The sequence below is a fragment of the Scylla paramamosain genome, chromosome 6 (assembly GCF_035594125.1).
Source record: "Scylla paramamosain isolate STU-SP2022 chromosome 6, ASM3559412v1, whole genome shotgun sequence".
NCBI lineage: Eukaryota > Metazoa > Arthropoda > Malacostraca > Decapoda > Portunidae > Scylla > Scylla paramamosain.
The window spans coordinates 13,991,997-14,006,996 of NC_087156.1; the positions used below are offsets into that span (position 1 = coordinate 13,991,997).

General features: G+C 47.5%; 1 protein-coding gene across 3 annotated transcripts in view; it reads left to right on the plus strand.

Annotated features, from left to right (window-relative positions):
* LOC135101314 (rhoGEF domain-containing protein gxcI-like) overlaps positions 1-15,000 on the plus strand; it is a 110,480-nt gene that overhangs the window by 54,864 nt on the left and 40,616 nt on the right. For all 3 annotated transcript variants that reach the window (XM_064005124.1, XM_064005123.1, XM_064005125.1), the window contains 2 exons: positions 7,828-9,255; positions 9,748-9,771. In XM_064005124.1, coding sequence (XP_063861194.1) covers positions 8,534-9,255; positions 9,748-9,771 — 746 coding nt within the window. In that variant the 5' untranslated portion in view covers positions 7,828-8,533. The remainder of the gene's footprint in view (positions 1-7,827; positions 9,256-9,747; positions 9,772-15,000) is intronic.

Sequence of the window (15,000 nt, forward strand, 5' to 3'; positions counted from 1 at the left end):
GAGAGAGAGAGAGAGAGAGAGAGAGAGAGAGAGAGAGAGAGAGAGAGAGAGAGATGAGATTTGTATTACTAGTATCCACCACGTAATTATTTTCTAGCCCCGGAAGTTGGTGTTGGGCGGAACTACGCTGTCTGGCGTCGGGATGACAACACAGGTGAGGGAGAGAGAGAGAGAGAGAGAGAGAGAGAGAGAGAGAGAGAGAGAGAGAGAGAGAGAGAGAGAGAGAGAGAGAGAGAGAGAGGGATGGATGGATAGAAGAGGGAAAAAAGAGTGAGGGAGCGAGAGGCAAAATGATAGATAGTGAAGTAAGATGAAGGATGGAACACGTTTTTAGACATTGAGTAACGGCTAATTCATTCAGATTCTTTACTTTCCTGTGTCTCTTACTTTATATAAGATCGTACAGAAAGAGAAGAGAGAGGGAGAGAGACAGAATGATAAATAGTGAAGAAAAATAAAGGATGGGACACGTTTTTAGGTATGAAGTAGTAAGTAATCTAACCAAAGCCTTTACTATCATCTCTTACGATCGTATAGGAAAAAAAAAGAAGAGATATAGATAGAGAGTGAGAGAAGACAGAATGAAAAACAGTGAAGTGAGATGAAGGATGGGACACGTTTTGGAAATAAAGGTAAATGCAAATTTAATCAAAACCTTTACTTTTTTATGTCTCTTAATTTCTATTATTGTAGGTTCTCACTGGTACCCTAAAATGAACGTAATATTATCATAACCAGCTTAGTAAGAACATGAGAGCATAAGGACATTAGACAGTCTAGTAAGAAGTAATAGTTTTGCTGGTATCTCTTCTTCTCTTGTGAAATTTACTACAGCACGATGAAGGAAGATCAACTAAGCGAATTTCATGAAGTAAAAGTAAAAATGCAAGGCAGATTTCATGAAAAGGTGTGTTAAATGAAACCGAGGAAGCGGAGGGAGGAAGTGAGGGAGGGAAGGGAGGGAAAAATAGAGAGAAGGATTGACAAGTGGTGACATATGAGGAAGGATTGGACACGTAAAGGGCAAGGGAGTCACGATATATTCAGTGAACCTATAATGATGAGGTTTTAAAGTGAGGGAGATGAATGCATTCACCCTCCCACTCTTGCTGGTAATATGACTTGGGCTCAAGTGACCCAAAACAAAACGAAAGACACTAAAAGATTTCATATACTCGAGCACTCCTCTTGTTCTCTGGCGTCTGTCACAATCACAATTATACTCTTAGATTATACCACAGCATTTTATTAAGCTTGAGGAGAGGACGTAGTTGTAAAAATTGAGTCGAGATAAGGCAGTGTTGCTAAGCTATCACAGGAATCATGAGAGCGCTTTTGAAAACCATAATAACTTCCACTACAAACCAACCTAACCTAACTAAACCTAATCTAACCTGTTAAACCACCAAGAGAAAAGTAGACAGGGAAAAATACAGGGCGTGATATCTCTCTAGTAAAACAACCTGACGAAACCTGACCAAACTTAACCAAAACTAACTTAACGTAACCAGTCAAACCAGTAGAGACAGCAGGCGGAAACATATGAGAAAATAGAGTCCAAGTAAGAACGTGAAGTGTATGAAAGGCGCAAAAGCAGGGGACTAAGTACGGGGGGTGGTATTCATTCGTAATGTATAAGCTTGGTGACTGAAATAGATGTAAAGGCGTTGACCTCTCACTATAATGGTTTCAGGTGTAGACACGATGGTGGTGGTTGTGGTGCTGGTGGTGGTGGTGACGGTGGTGATAACGGTGGGGGCGGTGAGTGGGGCGTAGCAAGCGTGACGGGGAACGAGCGTGACGATGTGTGTGTGTGTGTGTGTGTGTGTGTGTGTGTGTGTGTGTGTGTGGTGTTAGTGTTGAGTCAATTTAAGCAAATTTAAAGATAGGGATGCTAGGTTGATAGGGATGATAGGTGTGTTCACTACAGCCAGTCAGTTACGCCATTACAAATTCCATCAAATTTTCATCTTCATAATTAACTTTGACTTTTCATCAATCTGGCATCTTGAACTATAGTGTGGGAAGTATAAATAATAATAATAATAATAATAACAATAATAATAATAATAATAATAATAATAATAATAATAATAATAATAATAATAATAATAATAATAATAATAATAATAATCTCAGTCTTGTAAAGTTATACTTTATAACGTATATATTATACGTTAGGTTAGCTTTAATCTGTCTATCTATGGGGAAGCCTTTGCAGTTTTTGGTCAGAAGAGTTTCTGATCTCGCCAACCTCAAACTGGCTCTACTGGAAGTTGGTGGCGTTCTCAAAGCTAATTCCATGATTCTAGTGATAATTAAAACCACTACTGCAAGTAAATGGGCCTCTGACGGGTGTTTCCATGGTACTAGTGACAATTTAAGCCTTTAGTGCAACCTTTGGGATTCTCAAGGGCTTTTTCCATGATTTTAGTGACAGTTTAAGTCTCTAATGAAAGTTATTGAGACTCTGAGGCGTGTTTTCATGATTTTAGTGACAGTTTAAACCTCTAATTAAAAAAAATATTGGATTTCTGAAGGATGTTTGTATGATATCACTGATAATCTAAGCTTAAAGTGCAAGTTATTGGAATTTTCAAGGACGTTTTTATAATTTTACTAATAGTTTAACAGTATAGAGGACAAAATACCCATGAGGACCCGACTATGTGTGCATTTAACAATAGCCCTTATGAGAGAGAGAGAGAGAGAGAGAGAGAGAGAGAGAGAGAGAGAGAGAGAGAGAGAGAGAGAGAGAGAGAGAGAGAGAGAGACGTTTAAGAATATTTGTCTCCAGCGATCATGGCCTATCCTGGAAAACCGTCTATGTATAGGTAACGGGGGCAAAGTTTACGGCAGAGTAGCTCGGTCGTTAGGCCACCCCTGCATCGTAGAGAGGCACGCCCCGTTAGCGCCGCGCGACACGAGGCTCACTGCACCACCAAGGGACGAGAGGCGGCCCATGCGCTTGTCACCTCAGCTCAGTGTGTGTGTACGTGTGTGGGTTAGTGTTGAGTCAATAGGGAGCTTTAAATGATTAAGCAAATTTAAAGACAGGGATGATAGGTTGAATTAGGTTAGGTAGGCATCTCTTCTACAGGGACCGCCACGTGTAGGCCTGGTGGCATCTTGAAGCTTCCCTTGCTTTTCTGTGTTTTTATTGAGAATTTTTATTCAATCTTCATTCAATGCTTTCTTTGAGTCTAATGTAAAATAAGTTTATCAAAGAAGAAGGATTTCTGAGAATAAAGGGAAGCAAAGGAAAATATCAATAGTTTTTTTTTTTGTGAACATCACTTTATTTATATATGCAACCTGTTCATGTAAGAGGAGCTGTAGCCGAGGGCGAAACTGAAGGAAAAATTATAAGCCCATTGACAAATGCTCATATCTAGTCATAAAAAAAGGAGAAAAGAATACATCTACTCATCTTCCACTCTTTTGTTACTTTCCCTTCTTGTTCCTTCACACTGCTGACTCCCATCCGCTCCATGGCCTCTCTCCCCTCCCTCCCTCTCTCTCTTTCTCTCTCTCTCTCTCTCTCTCTCTCTCTCTCTCTCTCTCTCTCTCTCTCTCTCTCTCTCTCTCTCTCTCTCTCTCTCTCTCTCTCTCTCTCTCTCTCTCTCTCTCTCTCTCTCTCCAAGCTGAGGCCACACCCCCTGGGGATGGCCTCAGGCTGGTAGCCTGGCAGGTCCCTCAGTCCTCTCATTGGGTCTTCGCCCTGAGTCCCGACCTTCGCTGTAAATGTGAGGTCAGCGGGTCCTCACCCCACCCCGACTCGCGCACCAAGACGTTTCTTTCTTTTGAGGGAGGGAAGGGGCTTGAGGAGTAAGAGAGGGAAGGGGAGGAGTGTGGGAAGGAAGGAGGGGCTGAAGGAAGGGAAGAGGAAGGAAAGGACTCCACTGTGTCTCCCGCCTTATGTCTTTTTTTTTTCTTTCCTCTACTTTTCTTCCCTTAACTCTCTCTCTGTCTCTCTCTCTCTCTCTCTCTCTCTCTCTCTCTCTCTCTCTCTCTCTCTCTCTCTCTCTCTCTCTCTCTCTCTCTCTCTCTCTCTCTCTCTCTCTCTCTCTCTCTCTCATGTTCCTATGACATAACTCACCCCTCCATTCACCTTTCAAGATTTCCTCTGTCAATAAATAATGCCACACCAACAGGAACGAGGCAGCAGCGAACAGTTTGCCATAGTCTCGGCGCCAGGACACTCCCAAGACTCAGGCAGTGAAATAATAGAACGCCTGAGTCGAGCGCCATCACCAGCAGACATCCATCTCCTTTACTCTCAGCTCAAGTTTCGCCTGTGCCTGCTAATCTTTCGCTAAGTGGATGACAGGGTTGAAATCACACATGGTCAAGCAGGTGACATTTGCTGACGCTACCAAGCCGCAGTGTTAAGAGAAGTAAGAGGATGGATGGAGGGAGGAAGACCGCCGCCCGACACAAGCTCAGGCCACTCGAACATGTGCTTTATTGTGTATTTAAGCAATTGTGTCCTTCCTCGTGCTGGAGCGGTGGAAGGGAGTGGGAGCGGTGTCAAAGAGCGTAGACAGCCACCAGCAGCGCGAGTGGTCGTGTTTGAGTGGCTCACCTCATAAGGGCGCACCGCAGGGCAGGACGGCAGTGTCAGAAGGCTCTCTCTCTCTCTCTCTCTCTCTCTCTCTCTCTCTCTCTCTCTCTCTCTCTCTCTCTCTCTCTCGGTGGTGTGTGTAACCGCCCGACGAATTCTTTTAAAGGTTCCACAATATTGTTTGATTTTTGTATAAATTCCAATGACTTAAATGATCATGGAACGAAGCGAGCGTTGCCGGATGGAGACTATTAGCAGGGACGCTCGCCCAAATGTACACAGGTGATTTCACGTAATAATTGACCATAAATAACACACATTTGCACATTGGCATACCATATTTGCTCCTAAAACACAGTTGTCTGGTTCATTTGTTTAACACCAAACATGTTATTCAAATATAACAGCGCAGTCTTGTGGTGTGTGTGTGTGTGTGTGTGTGTGTGTCTGTGTGTGGTGTAGAGGGGTCTCGCTTTAAACGGCTCTCCTTTCATTACGCACGTTCCATGGCTTCACACTTCCACGCAGTAGTAGTAGTAGTAGTAGTAGTAGTAGTAGTAGTAGTAGTAGTAGTAGTAGTAGTAGTAGTAGCAGCAGCAGCAGCAGTAACAGCAGCAGCGACAGCAGCAGCAGCAGCAGCAGCAGCAGCAGCAGCAGTAGTAGTAGTAGTAGTAGTAATAGTAGTAGTAGTAATAGTAGTAGTAGTAGTAGTAGTAGTAGTAGTAGTAGTAGTAGTAGTAGTAGTAGTAGCAGTAGTACTACTAGTAATGACAGTAGAGGAGGAGGAGGAGCAGGAGGAGGAGGAGAACAGCTTTCTAGTATAATATCAAAACTACCACCATTACCACCGTAGCCACCATCACCACCAATAATACCACCATCATCGCCACAATGACCACCATCACCACCACCATAACCACCACCATCACCACCAGCACCACCACTACCACCACCACCAATAACATCACCACCACCACCACCACACCACCCTTTTATAATTATTACCTACCATATGTATTTTTACGTTTCCCTCTTCATTAAACACACACGCGTCCCTTTCCCTCCCTCCCTGCCTGCCTCCCTCCCTCCCTCCCTCCCTCCCTCCCTTCCTCCCTCCCTCCCTCCCTCCCTCCCTCCCTCGCTCCCTGCCTGCCCTCCTCCCTTCCCTCACGCACGCAAGGATAAATTGTCGCGTTTAAAGCGTTTGCGTGCGCGGTATTAAAGACAGTGAGGCGAGGTGATTGCACGTTACTCTAATCTGCAATGCTTCCATAAACGATGAGAGGAGCAAGGGAGGGGCGCTGTGGAGAGAAGAGAGAGGAGGGAGTTGGGGAGGTAGATAAACGGAGAGCCAGGGAGATACAGGGAGGGAATGAGGGGCCTAAAAGAGTACTGCAGTAGACTAGATCAGGGAGGGATGGGAAGGGAGAGAAGGATGAGGGATGTTAATGGCAGAGAAGAGGGGAGAGAGGATGAACGGGAGGGAGAGGGAGAGGGAGAAAGGGAGGGTTTAAATCCCACATTAATAGAGCTGGAATCTTTATTTGTGTGAGGGGGAAAAAGAGTCAGGGAGTTTGTGGTGGCGATGTGCTTTTTGTTACTTTCTCTGTGTGCTTGTTTGTGTGTGACTCTCCCTGTGTGCTTGTTTGTGTGTGCAAAAGAGAGAGAGAGAGAGAGAGAGAGAGAGAGAGAGAGAGAGAGAGAGAGAGAGAGAGAGAGAGAGAGAGAGAGAGAGATGTGCCCGTATTCAGAAACGCTTCGGTCTCTCATCACGACTATTTTCAAAGGTAATAGAGATGATTAGCCGAGTTTTCAAGAGTGTTTCTCCCGTTAGTAATGTAGGAATCTTGTTAATCTGCTACTAAAACCGTAAAAACACCCTTAAAAACAATGTAACTTCATCTAGAGCCTTTTGAAAGTAGTGGAGGTGCAGTGCGGAAATGTTCCAGTATACGGTCAAGAGAGAGAGAGAGAGAGAGAGAGAGAGAGAGAGAGAGAGAGAGAGAGAGAGAGAGAGAGAGAGAGAGAGAGAGAGAGAGAGAGAGAGAGAGAGAGAGAGAGCCTACTGTGCAAGATGAAAGTACACAACGCAAGCCAAAGTTGCCGTGGAGCCTGACAAGTTCAAACATTAATCAAGCAACGTTGGGGTCAAACTAATCGATAGGAGGCAAACACTGAGGCAGACCAGAGCAGAAATAACACCGAGGCATCTTCACTAATAATAGTCTCAGTGCAACTGTGGATCAAAGGTTTTCCTAAGAGACAGTTTCATTGAGTTTAACCGCTCGGAGGGTCTTCTACTAAAGGTCTGAGGTGCCGTGTCTTATGCTTTCTCGCAAATAAAATATTAACTAAGCGTCGGACAGGGATGTACTTTTGGCAGTGGATGTTTGAGACCCTGACCTAATTGGTAAAAATATGCTTCGGTGTCATATGTGGATAATGAAAGCAACTGTAAGAGTAAATTTAGGGTAAACTGAGCTAGAATTTACAGGCATTGATGATTGGTTAACGCCCCCTTAACTAAGCCTCCACTTATGCACATGAGTTGGCCCACCTGGTCCATACCCTGGCCATTCCCAGTACCTCCCCCATCATCCCCCTCACCACCATCACCACCAGCCCCTCTCTTCCTCCTCCCTCCCTCTCAGTATTCCTTCCTACACCGCCTCCTCATTGCCTTTACCACCGCCATCTTCTCCACCTGCTCTCTCCCTTTCCCACTCCCTCCACCAACACCACCACCACCATCTCTCTCTCCTGCTCCTACTGTGTTCCCCCCTCTCCTTTTCCTTACAACTCTTCCTTCTCTTCCTCCTTCCTCCCTTCCACCACACCTCCTCCTCCTTCACCTTTCCTCTCACTTTTCCCTCCCCCTCCAAAACCACCACCACCAGCACCTCCTCCTCCTCCTCCTCCTCCTCCTCCTCCTCCTGCACATGTGACTGACTAGCACTGGCACGAGATTCAGAAAATATCCTCTTTATAGACCAATACATCTCATAGTATCTGTTCTTTTCACGTATTATTTCATGTATTATTTGCATTACTGCTTCTCCTCCTCGTCCTCTTCCTCTGTTGCAGTATTGCGTTCATCCATCCTTCCCTCTACCTGTCTCACCCACTCACCGCTACAATATACTCCGGTCATCCTTCCTTCCACCCCTCCCATCCACTCACGCCTACGGTACATTCTGGGCGCATCCGTCATTCTACAGACTATACGCAGGGAAGTAATATGGAGCACCTTTTCTCTCACGCAGGTAGTTGACGAGGAGCAACACACGAGGCGGTGGTCGTGGAGCAGGTCGTGGCTTTTCGTCCAGCAGGTTGTGGCGTCGTGCCGGCGCTCCTCAGGGCAGGAGACCGACAAGCATGACAGGGCGGCGAGGGAGGCCCTGCACACTTGCTGCCCACCTGTGTCCCGGCGTGCAGGAGGCGTGGCTACAGGTGCCCCAGCCCACCGCCACCCTCCCAGCCCACGCGGCTCATTACTGTGAGCTTCTTTGACCGCCGCCCTTCCCACTTCCGCGTCTTCCATTTTCCGCCTCAACTTCCACCAACCAGTCGTCCAGCAGTCCTTCTTGCCTCTTTCGGTGCCCTTAGCCTTCTGTGCCTCAGGCTGGAGTGTCGGTGCCTTTCGTCGTGACTCGCTGTGGTGTTCGCGGCCACTGACGTGTAGAGGAGGCTGTGGGAGCGTGTTGGTGCGGCAAGGTGCATCTCATGCTGGACTCGTGCAATGGTGTGTTTCGTGCTGAGTGTCCAGGTCTTCTCGATGGTGAGGGTCAGGCGGTAGAAGCAACTGTGCTGCTGCTGCTGCTGTTGTTGCTGTCTCGAGGGGACTAATTACTGACTCAGGCAAGCTGTGTGGTGAGTCATGTGTGGTGTTGGCCTGGACGAGGTGACGGAGGGTCGAGGTAAATAAAGCAGTGCCCGCTGGTGCAGACTTGAGAGTGTTGGTGGTGCAGCATGGTGCGTGTATCGTGGGGCGGCGAGGTGGTTATCGCCGACCTGGCCCACGTGGGGGAGGACGGCGGAAATGGCGGGGAGGGGGGCCACTCTCTTCCCACCAACGGGATCCCCACCTCCACCACTCCTCAGGCTCTCACGCCCACCGCCTCGGCCACGCCCTCTGAGACCCCCACCATCTCCCCGGCGCCCACGGTGTCCACGCCTCCCACGGTGTCGCCGCCACCGCGTGCCCCCACGGCCATGGTGGAGGGCCTATCAGACGGGGACGAGAGCGCCGTGTCCACCTCTTTCTCGGACGATCACCGGTCACTGAGGGACGACTTGCGCGACGACTTCAGCTCGCCGCGGCCCCGCAGCCCGCGGCGCCGTCTGGAGAAGCGGCCGCTCAGCAAGGTGACCGAGGACGACAACAATAATGGCAATGGCGACGGGAACGGTAACGGCGACAAGAGTGCCAAGGGCGACGAGAGGAACGGCGACGTGACGCTGAGCAGTGACGAGTACCGCCGCTTCCTCACGCTGAAGGGCAGTCCTCCCGACTCCCAGAAGCCCCCGAGCCCTCGGCTCCGCCCCCCGATGACGAGATCCTCACCTCGGTGGACCGCATGCTGGCCACCCTCAGCGACCTGGAGGACGATCTCGAGCCCATCGACGGCGTGGATACCGAGAGCGACGCCGACAGCGACGAGGCCGAGGCCAGGCGGGAACTGCTCACCGACGTGAGTATAGAGGCTCATCCTCCTCCTCCTCCTCCTCCTCCTCCTCCTCCTCCTCCTCCTCCTCCTCCTCCTCCTCCTCCTCTGCATCCTCCTTTTCCTTCTTCTTCCCCTTTCTCTATCTCTTATTAGCATCATTATTACTCAGTTTACGGTCACAAAACTCCACACCATGCATGTATTGAGTCATGTCATCTTGTCCGAGCCACCCAGATGTCTCACAGCCTCACAATACATTCACGAGTGTCAATGTTCATGTTCCTCAGTAATCTCGGCCCATCCACACACACCTTGCATTCAAACCTAATTCTAGATCTTACTGATGCTTTTCCTTGGGTTTATGTGGCACTCTTAAGTCTGAACCTCACCCACTGACTCGAATGTCTTTCCTTCTGCGTACACGTAGATGCTGATAAATGGAAAAAAAAATAAAATAAAAAAATAAAAATAATCATCCTACTGTGACCGTATCTAATACTAACCTTATCTTTGCAGAGGTGGCGGCAGCTTTTCGACAAGGTACGTGCTCTGTTTAATTGATGAGTTTTATTTGTATGTGATAGTTACTTCTGCAAGGAGACATGTAGTACCACACTGTGCGAAATTTGTCACTGCCACACATAACAACAAGCGGTGTAATACGGTAAGGTGACTTGATGTGAACCGCCTTAGCGTGCGTGTCACCAGGAGTGTGCTGAGTTACCCCGTACTGCAAGCCATCTCGTGCATCACCACTGAGGCGACACGAACGTTTGTGTATTTGGAGAGGCATCGTGTTGGTTGATAAGGTAGCCACTGTTCCCTTGTTAATGAGCAGCTGTTGGGGGAGATGGGGAAGTGGGGGAAGGAGGAGAGGCTTCCGAGTCACACCATCCACACATCTGGGGACCCGGTAATGTTGCTGTCCTTCCCTACCAATGCCACTCTCTGTTTGCCCGCTAGATATCAGGTCCGTGCATGCAGGGATAGTCTTTCAACCGCCTGGCAGTGGGGATAGATTGGGGTTTGAAGCAAGAGACAGAGGGAATGAAGCATGGTTGGACGAAAGTGTAAAATATTGGAGAAGAAAGGACAGATGCCGGGTCTGCATACTTACAGAAGTGCAGTTTTGCCCACTAGATGCAAAGCTACACTTGTAATCGTGATTCCGATGTGTTATAATCATAAAAGCAACGTGAAAGAATGCTACAGGAAACTTAAACATTCCGCGTCAGAACAGTCTTTCCCATACACGTGGTTCCTGTCATGCACTTGTTATGTACATCACATAAAATATATTTCATGTTCGCTCCTACACCACAAATAACGGGAGTGTTCATGGAAACAAATCCCTGGCGGCAGTAACAATTGACCATTCCGCCCTAACGAATGGTTATAAAGTCTATTGGTTCAACTCACCACATTTCACTAATCACTGGTGGGCTTGCATGAACCCAAACATGGACGAGATGTGAGATCCTTTAGGGTTTATAGCAAGTGTTCCTGCGTTGACGCCCGTCCCTTGAAGCGTGTGAAGCAAGGCGTTGAGAGCGGCGAGGCCCCATCGTGTTGCCAAGCACGTGGCGGCGTCACCAGACGAGGCGCCGCGCCAGGAGGTCACTGCGGACCCTCGTGAATGGTGCGATTGATCCAAGTGCGGTAAAGCCTCGCGGCGCGTCGGTAATTTGGCGGAGATTCACACACACCTTGGCGTGAGCCGAAGGACAAGACGGGTGGCTTGAAGTTTACAAGATTAGATCAATTTATGGATGGGGATGATAGGTAGAAATTGGTAGTAGGTACGCTTTATAAATAGATAGTAGGTACGCTTTATACAAGACTTGCCACATGTTGGCTTAAGGTATTCTTGCAACTTCCCGTACTTATTTATACTCTTGTGCTGTCTGGATCCAGTCACTCTGATTAAAAAAAATGCTAAGGAGGAGAATAACGAACGTAAATATTTTTAGCACGCTCCTCAGTGAATATTACATTCATGGTGGACAATGGCTGAGTGATCCGCACAACCAAATTCAGCCCCACACATGGCAGAGCCCAGTCGAGGCTAGAAGCAGGGGACGCTAGTGTTGCCAGGCAGTCTTCATTCTCATCAGGACACAAGCATATGCGTGAGCTCCTCTTCCTTTGAGTCAACCCTGAAAATCGATCGGCTGCCCGTTCTCACACTACTGCGGAACCATAATGACAGTGGTAGTAATTACACCTTCCTGGTAAAGCTGGCCGTCGCCCCGTGCGTGGGTGTCCGCCGCTCGCAGCCTTTTAAACTGGCGCCGAGTATTCCGTTCCCTTTAACAGTAACGAGGTAACGACGGGCGGGACTCGGGTTACCTTGGGGTCTGTCTGCGGTGAGGAGGAGGAGGAGGAGGTTTAAGGTGAGGGATGGCCGGCCGTCCCTGCACGCCCTGACTCCCACCGCCCCGCCCCCGAGACGCCCACGGCAACAATAATGGGGGTTTTCCGCTCCTCGTCACTCCCCGACACAAACAATAACTTTGGTCACTGGAAACCACGAGAGTCTGTTTACACCGCACTTGTTACCTGCACTAGAGGTCCACCTACGCACAGGCGATCTACTCGATTATATTTTACTCACTCCCTGCACTCACTTGTAACAAAGACCGCAGTATAGAAAGGTATTAGCCACGGCAGGGTTTACACAGCGGCGGGGAATGGAGGCGTCAAACAGGGAGTGTCTCAGCCACGAGACCTGTGACGAGAGCGATCCTGGGACACCCGTTCCTCAAGGTTAAGAGTGAGGGACGCTGCGAGGAGCCTGATATGAAATTGTGTGTGGGAAATGTTGTTTTTCTCCAAGGTGATTCTGTTTGAAACAATAGATAGCTTGTGTCCAGAGATCTGAAGTGCCCAGCTGGACAAATCTCTCTCTCTCTCTCTCTCTCTCTCTCTCTCTCTCTCTCTCTCTCTCTCTCTCTCTCTCTCTCTCTCTCTCTCTCTCTCTCTCTCTCTCTCTCTCTCTCTCTCTCTCTCTCTCTCTCTCTCTCTATCTCACTCTCTCTCTCTCTCTCTCTCTCTCTCTCTGTGTGTGTGTGTGTGTGTGTGTGTGTGTGTGTGTGTGTGTGTGTGTGTGTGTGTGTGTGTGTGTGCATTTGCTTATTGGTGAAATGGAGTGGGTCAGGATGTGTAATGTCCTTAGATTTCGCTCACGTTCAGAATCGGTTCACGCCTCGAGTTCACGAAATATGCGGTATAGTATTGTATAATAGGGCGGCTAGCTCAGTACCGTGACAGTAAAGCCACCGATGATTCAGAACTCTAGCGTTTGAAGAAATATATGCTGACTTGGCGTGGTATAAAGAAACATTGGGCTTTCACTGGGATAACTTAATGCGAAGATAAGAGTTATGCTGGGAGAAATTTCGTAAGAAGACTTAAAGCAATGGTTGCCTGAGAATATTGATGACCTCGCTAACACTGTGGTACCTGACCCTTTGACAGATATACCTTTCCCTGAGCTTAACAAAACTATCAGGAAGAAGACACTCCTCCAAGTAATTTTCGATTATGTTTTTGGTCTGTCCTCTTTAGGGGATTGATAATTTATGTGGACTTTTAAAAATTTTTGTTGTCCTAGGCCAGATATTCTCTCACATAATGAAAAAAAGAAAGTTTAGGGTGAAATTTCAAAAGGTGGTACTGACAGCAAAAGAGAATGATGATAACTTAAATATTTTTTGTGCCTGCAGTTCTACTTTTTGTTTGGTAAAAACTGAAATAGAGTCACTCTTATAACAATTAACATTGTGTCATTAGGAGACATTGCTAACGGGGTCTGGTCATTCACTGCATCCGTATTTAGACAATCTGGAAGTTGAATTCAAGATTACGTGTTGAACGAAAGAGTCTCCCCGTAAAGTCTTTCTCGGCAGCCACACAGAAAATGGAAGACATTGAACGTAGACTGCACTAAACATATACTATATATTCTCGTGCACAAATATGGCACGTAACCCACACACTACCACTGAACCACCGATGCAGACACATACAGAAAACTTCCTATATAAAAAATAGCAATGTGGTCTGCCCACAGTCTTTTCTCTCTACAGTCTTTCCATTTCTAACTATACACCTTCCTCTGTCCAAACTCTTCTTCATTCACCTTCTTTCTCTTATTAAAGTATAAAGTATAAAGGCACGTAACCCAGTGATCACCAGTGGTTGTGTGAAAGTGTATCTTACAACCATTTATAAAGACAGCGAAAAAAATATTCGTGTGTTGGACAAGGAAAAAAGTTATATTTTTGGGGCGATTGCTTTAAGAGAGAGAGAGAGAGAGAGAGAGAGAGAGAGAGAGAGAGAGAGAGAGAGAGAGAGAGAGAGAGAGAGAGAGAGAGAGAGTTCTCGTGTTTCTACCTCCGTGTTCCTCTCTTCCGTCTTTCCTCGCCAAGAGTTACAACAAACACAACAGTGAACAGACCAGTGTGTGTGTGTGTGTGTGTGTGTGTGTGTGTGTGTGTGTGTGTGAGTGTGTATGAGCGCGCGCTCGCTCGCGATAAATCTGTTGTGTAAAACCTGAATTCTTCCTCTTCCGTCGTGTGTTCTTACGATGTTCCCGTGATTAGCGTGCGTTGGGGCTTGATTACGTGAGAGAGAGAGAGAGAGAGAGAGAGAGAGAGAGAGAGAGAGAGAGAGAGAGAGAGAGAGAGAGAGAGGGTTCTTGCATGGCTGTTTATTTGCCGATCTCTTAACACGTTCGGTATTTGCACTGCATCGTCTAACACTCTCCTGACGTGAGAGGGGAAGGAAGGTAGGTGGGCTGGGCGCCACTGCTGCACGCCTGGGGACGCTCCTCTCCGCACGTCAGCCCGGCAGAGCACAGCACAAGGCGGGCGTCTCGGGGTTGTGGGAAATATGTCAGGGATCACGGATGGACAGCGCCGGCGGGGAGGAGGAAAGCTGTAGTTGGTGCGGGAGACAATGCAAGCTGGGGTTACTCGGGGAAAGAAACTGAGTAATGATTGTAATAGTTACCGTGCCGCGTATACGAGTCCTCTCTCTCTCTCTCTCTCTCTCTCTCTCTCTCTCTCTCTCTCTCTCTCTCTCTCTCTCTCTCTCTCTCTCTCTCTTCACACTGCCCCAAAAAAAGTACGCGCGTGCACACACACACACACACACACACACACACACACACACACACACACACACTCGTTTGCAGGAAGTGCGGCGAGGAAGGTGTAGGAGAGAGAGAGAGAGAGAGAGAGAGAGAGAGAGAGAGAGAGAGAGAGAGCGGGAGGGAGGTGATTCAGGATGAGGAAATCGGATGTTTGAAGGTAGTCACATTAAGGAGAAAGTATGGGAAGACAGGCACACTTGAGTGGTAATACTATTGGCAGGCGAGGCGACGACTGTAATGCTGTTGATTGCAACACATGAAATATATCGTACAATATGTATGTGATTAACACTTCATGATATTTATAGTCGTTAGATTTTTAGCTTAGCCAATGCATAGTACCGCACGCTTCGATTTATGATAAACGCCTCATATATATAAAGGTTAGATTAGTAGGTTCATGTCATGGAATTTCTCGCCTTCCTTTCGACTTCATTTGAGGAAGGTAAGACACGAGGTCACAGTGTTAACTGATGCGTTGGGTATTACTTTTTTTTTTTTTAAACCTAACTCGTGCAGATTATCGCGCGGTCATAAAAGTTTGATTAGACTAATTTAATGTACTTTCTCGCCCTCCTTTCGGCGTAAAGTGAGGAAAACAAGATGAGATAAGA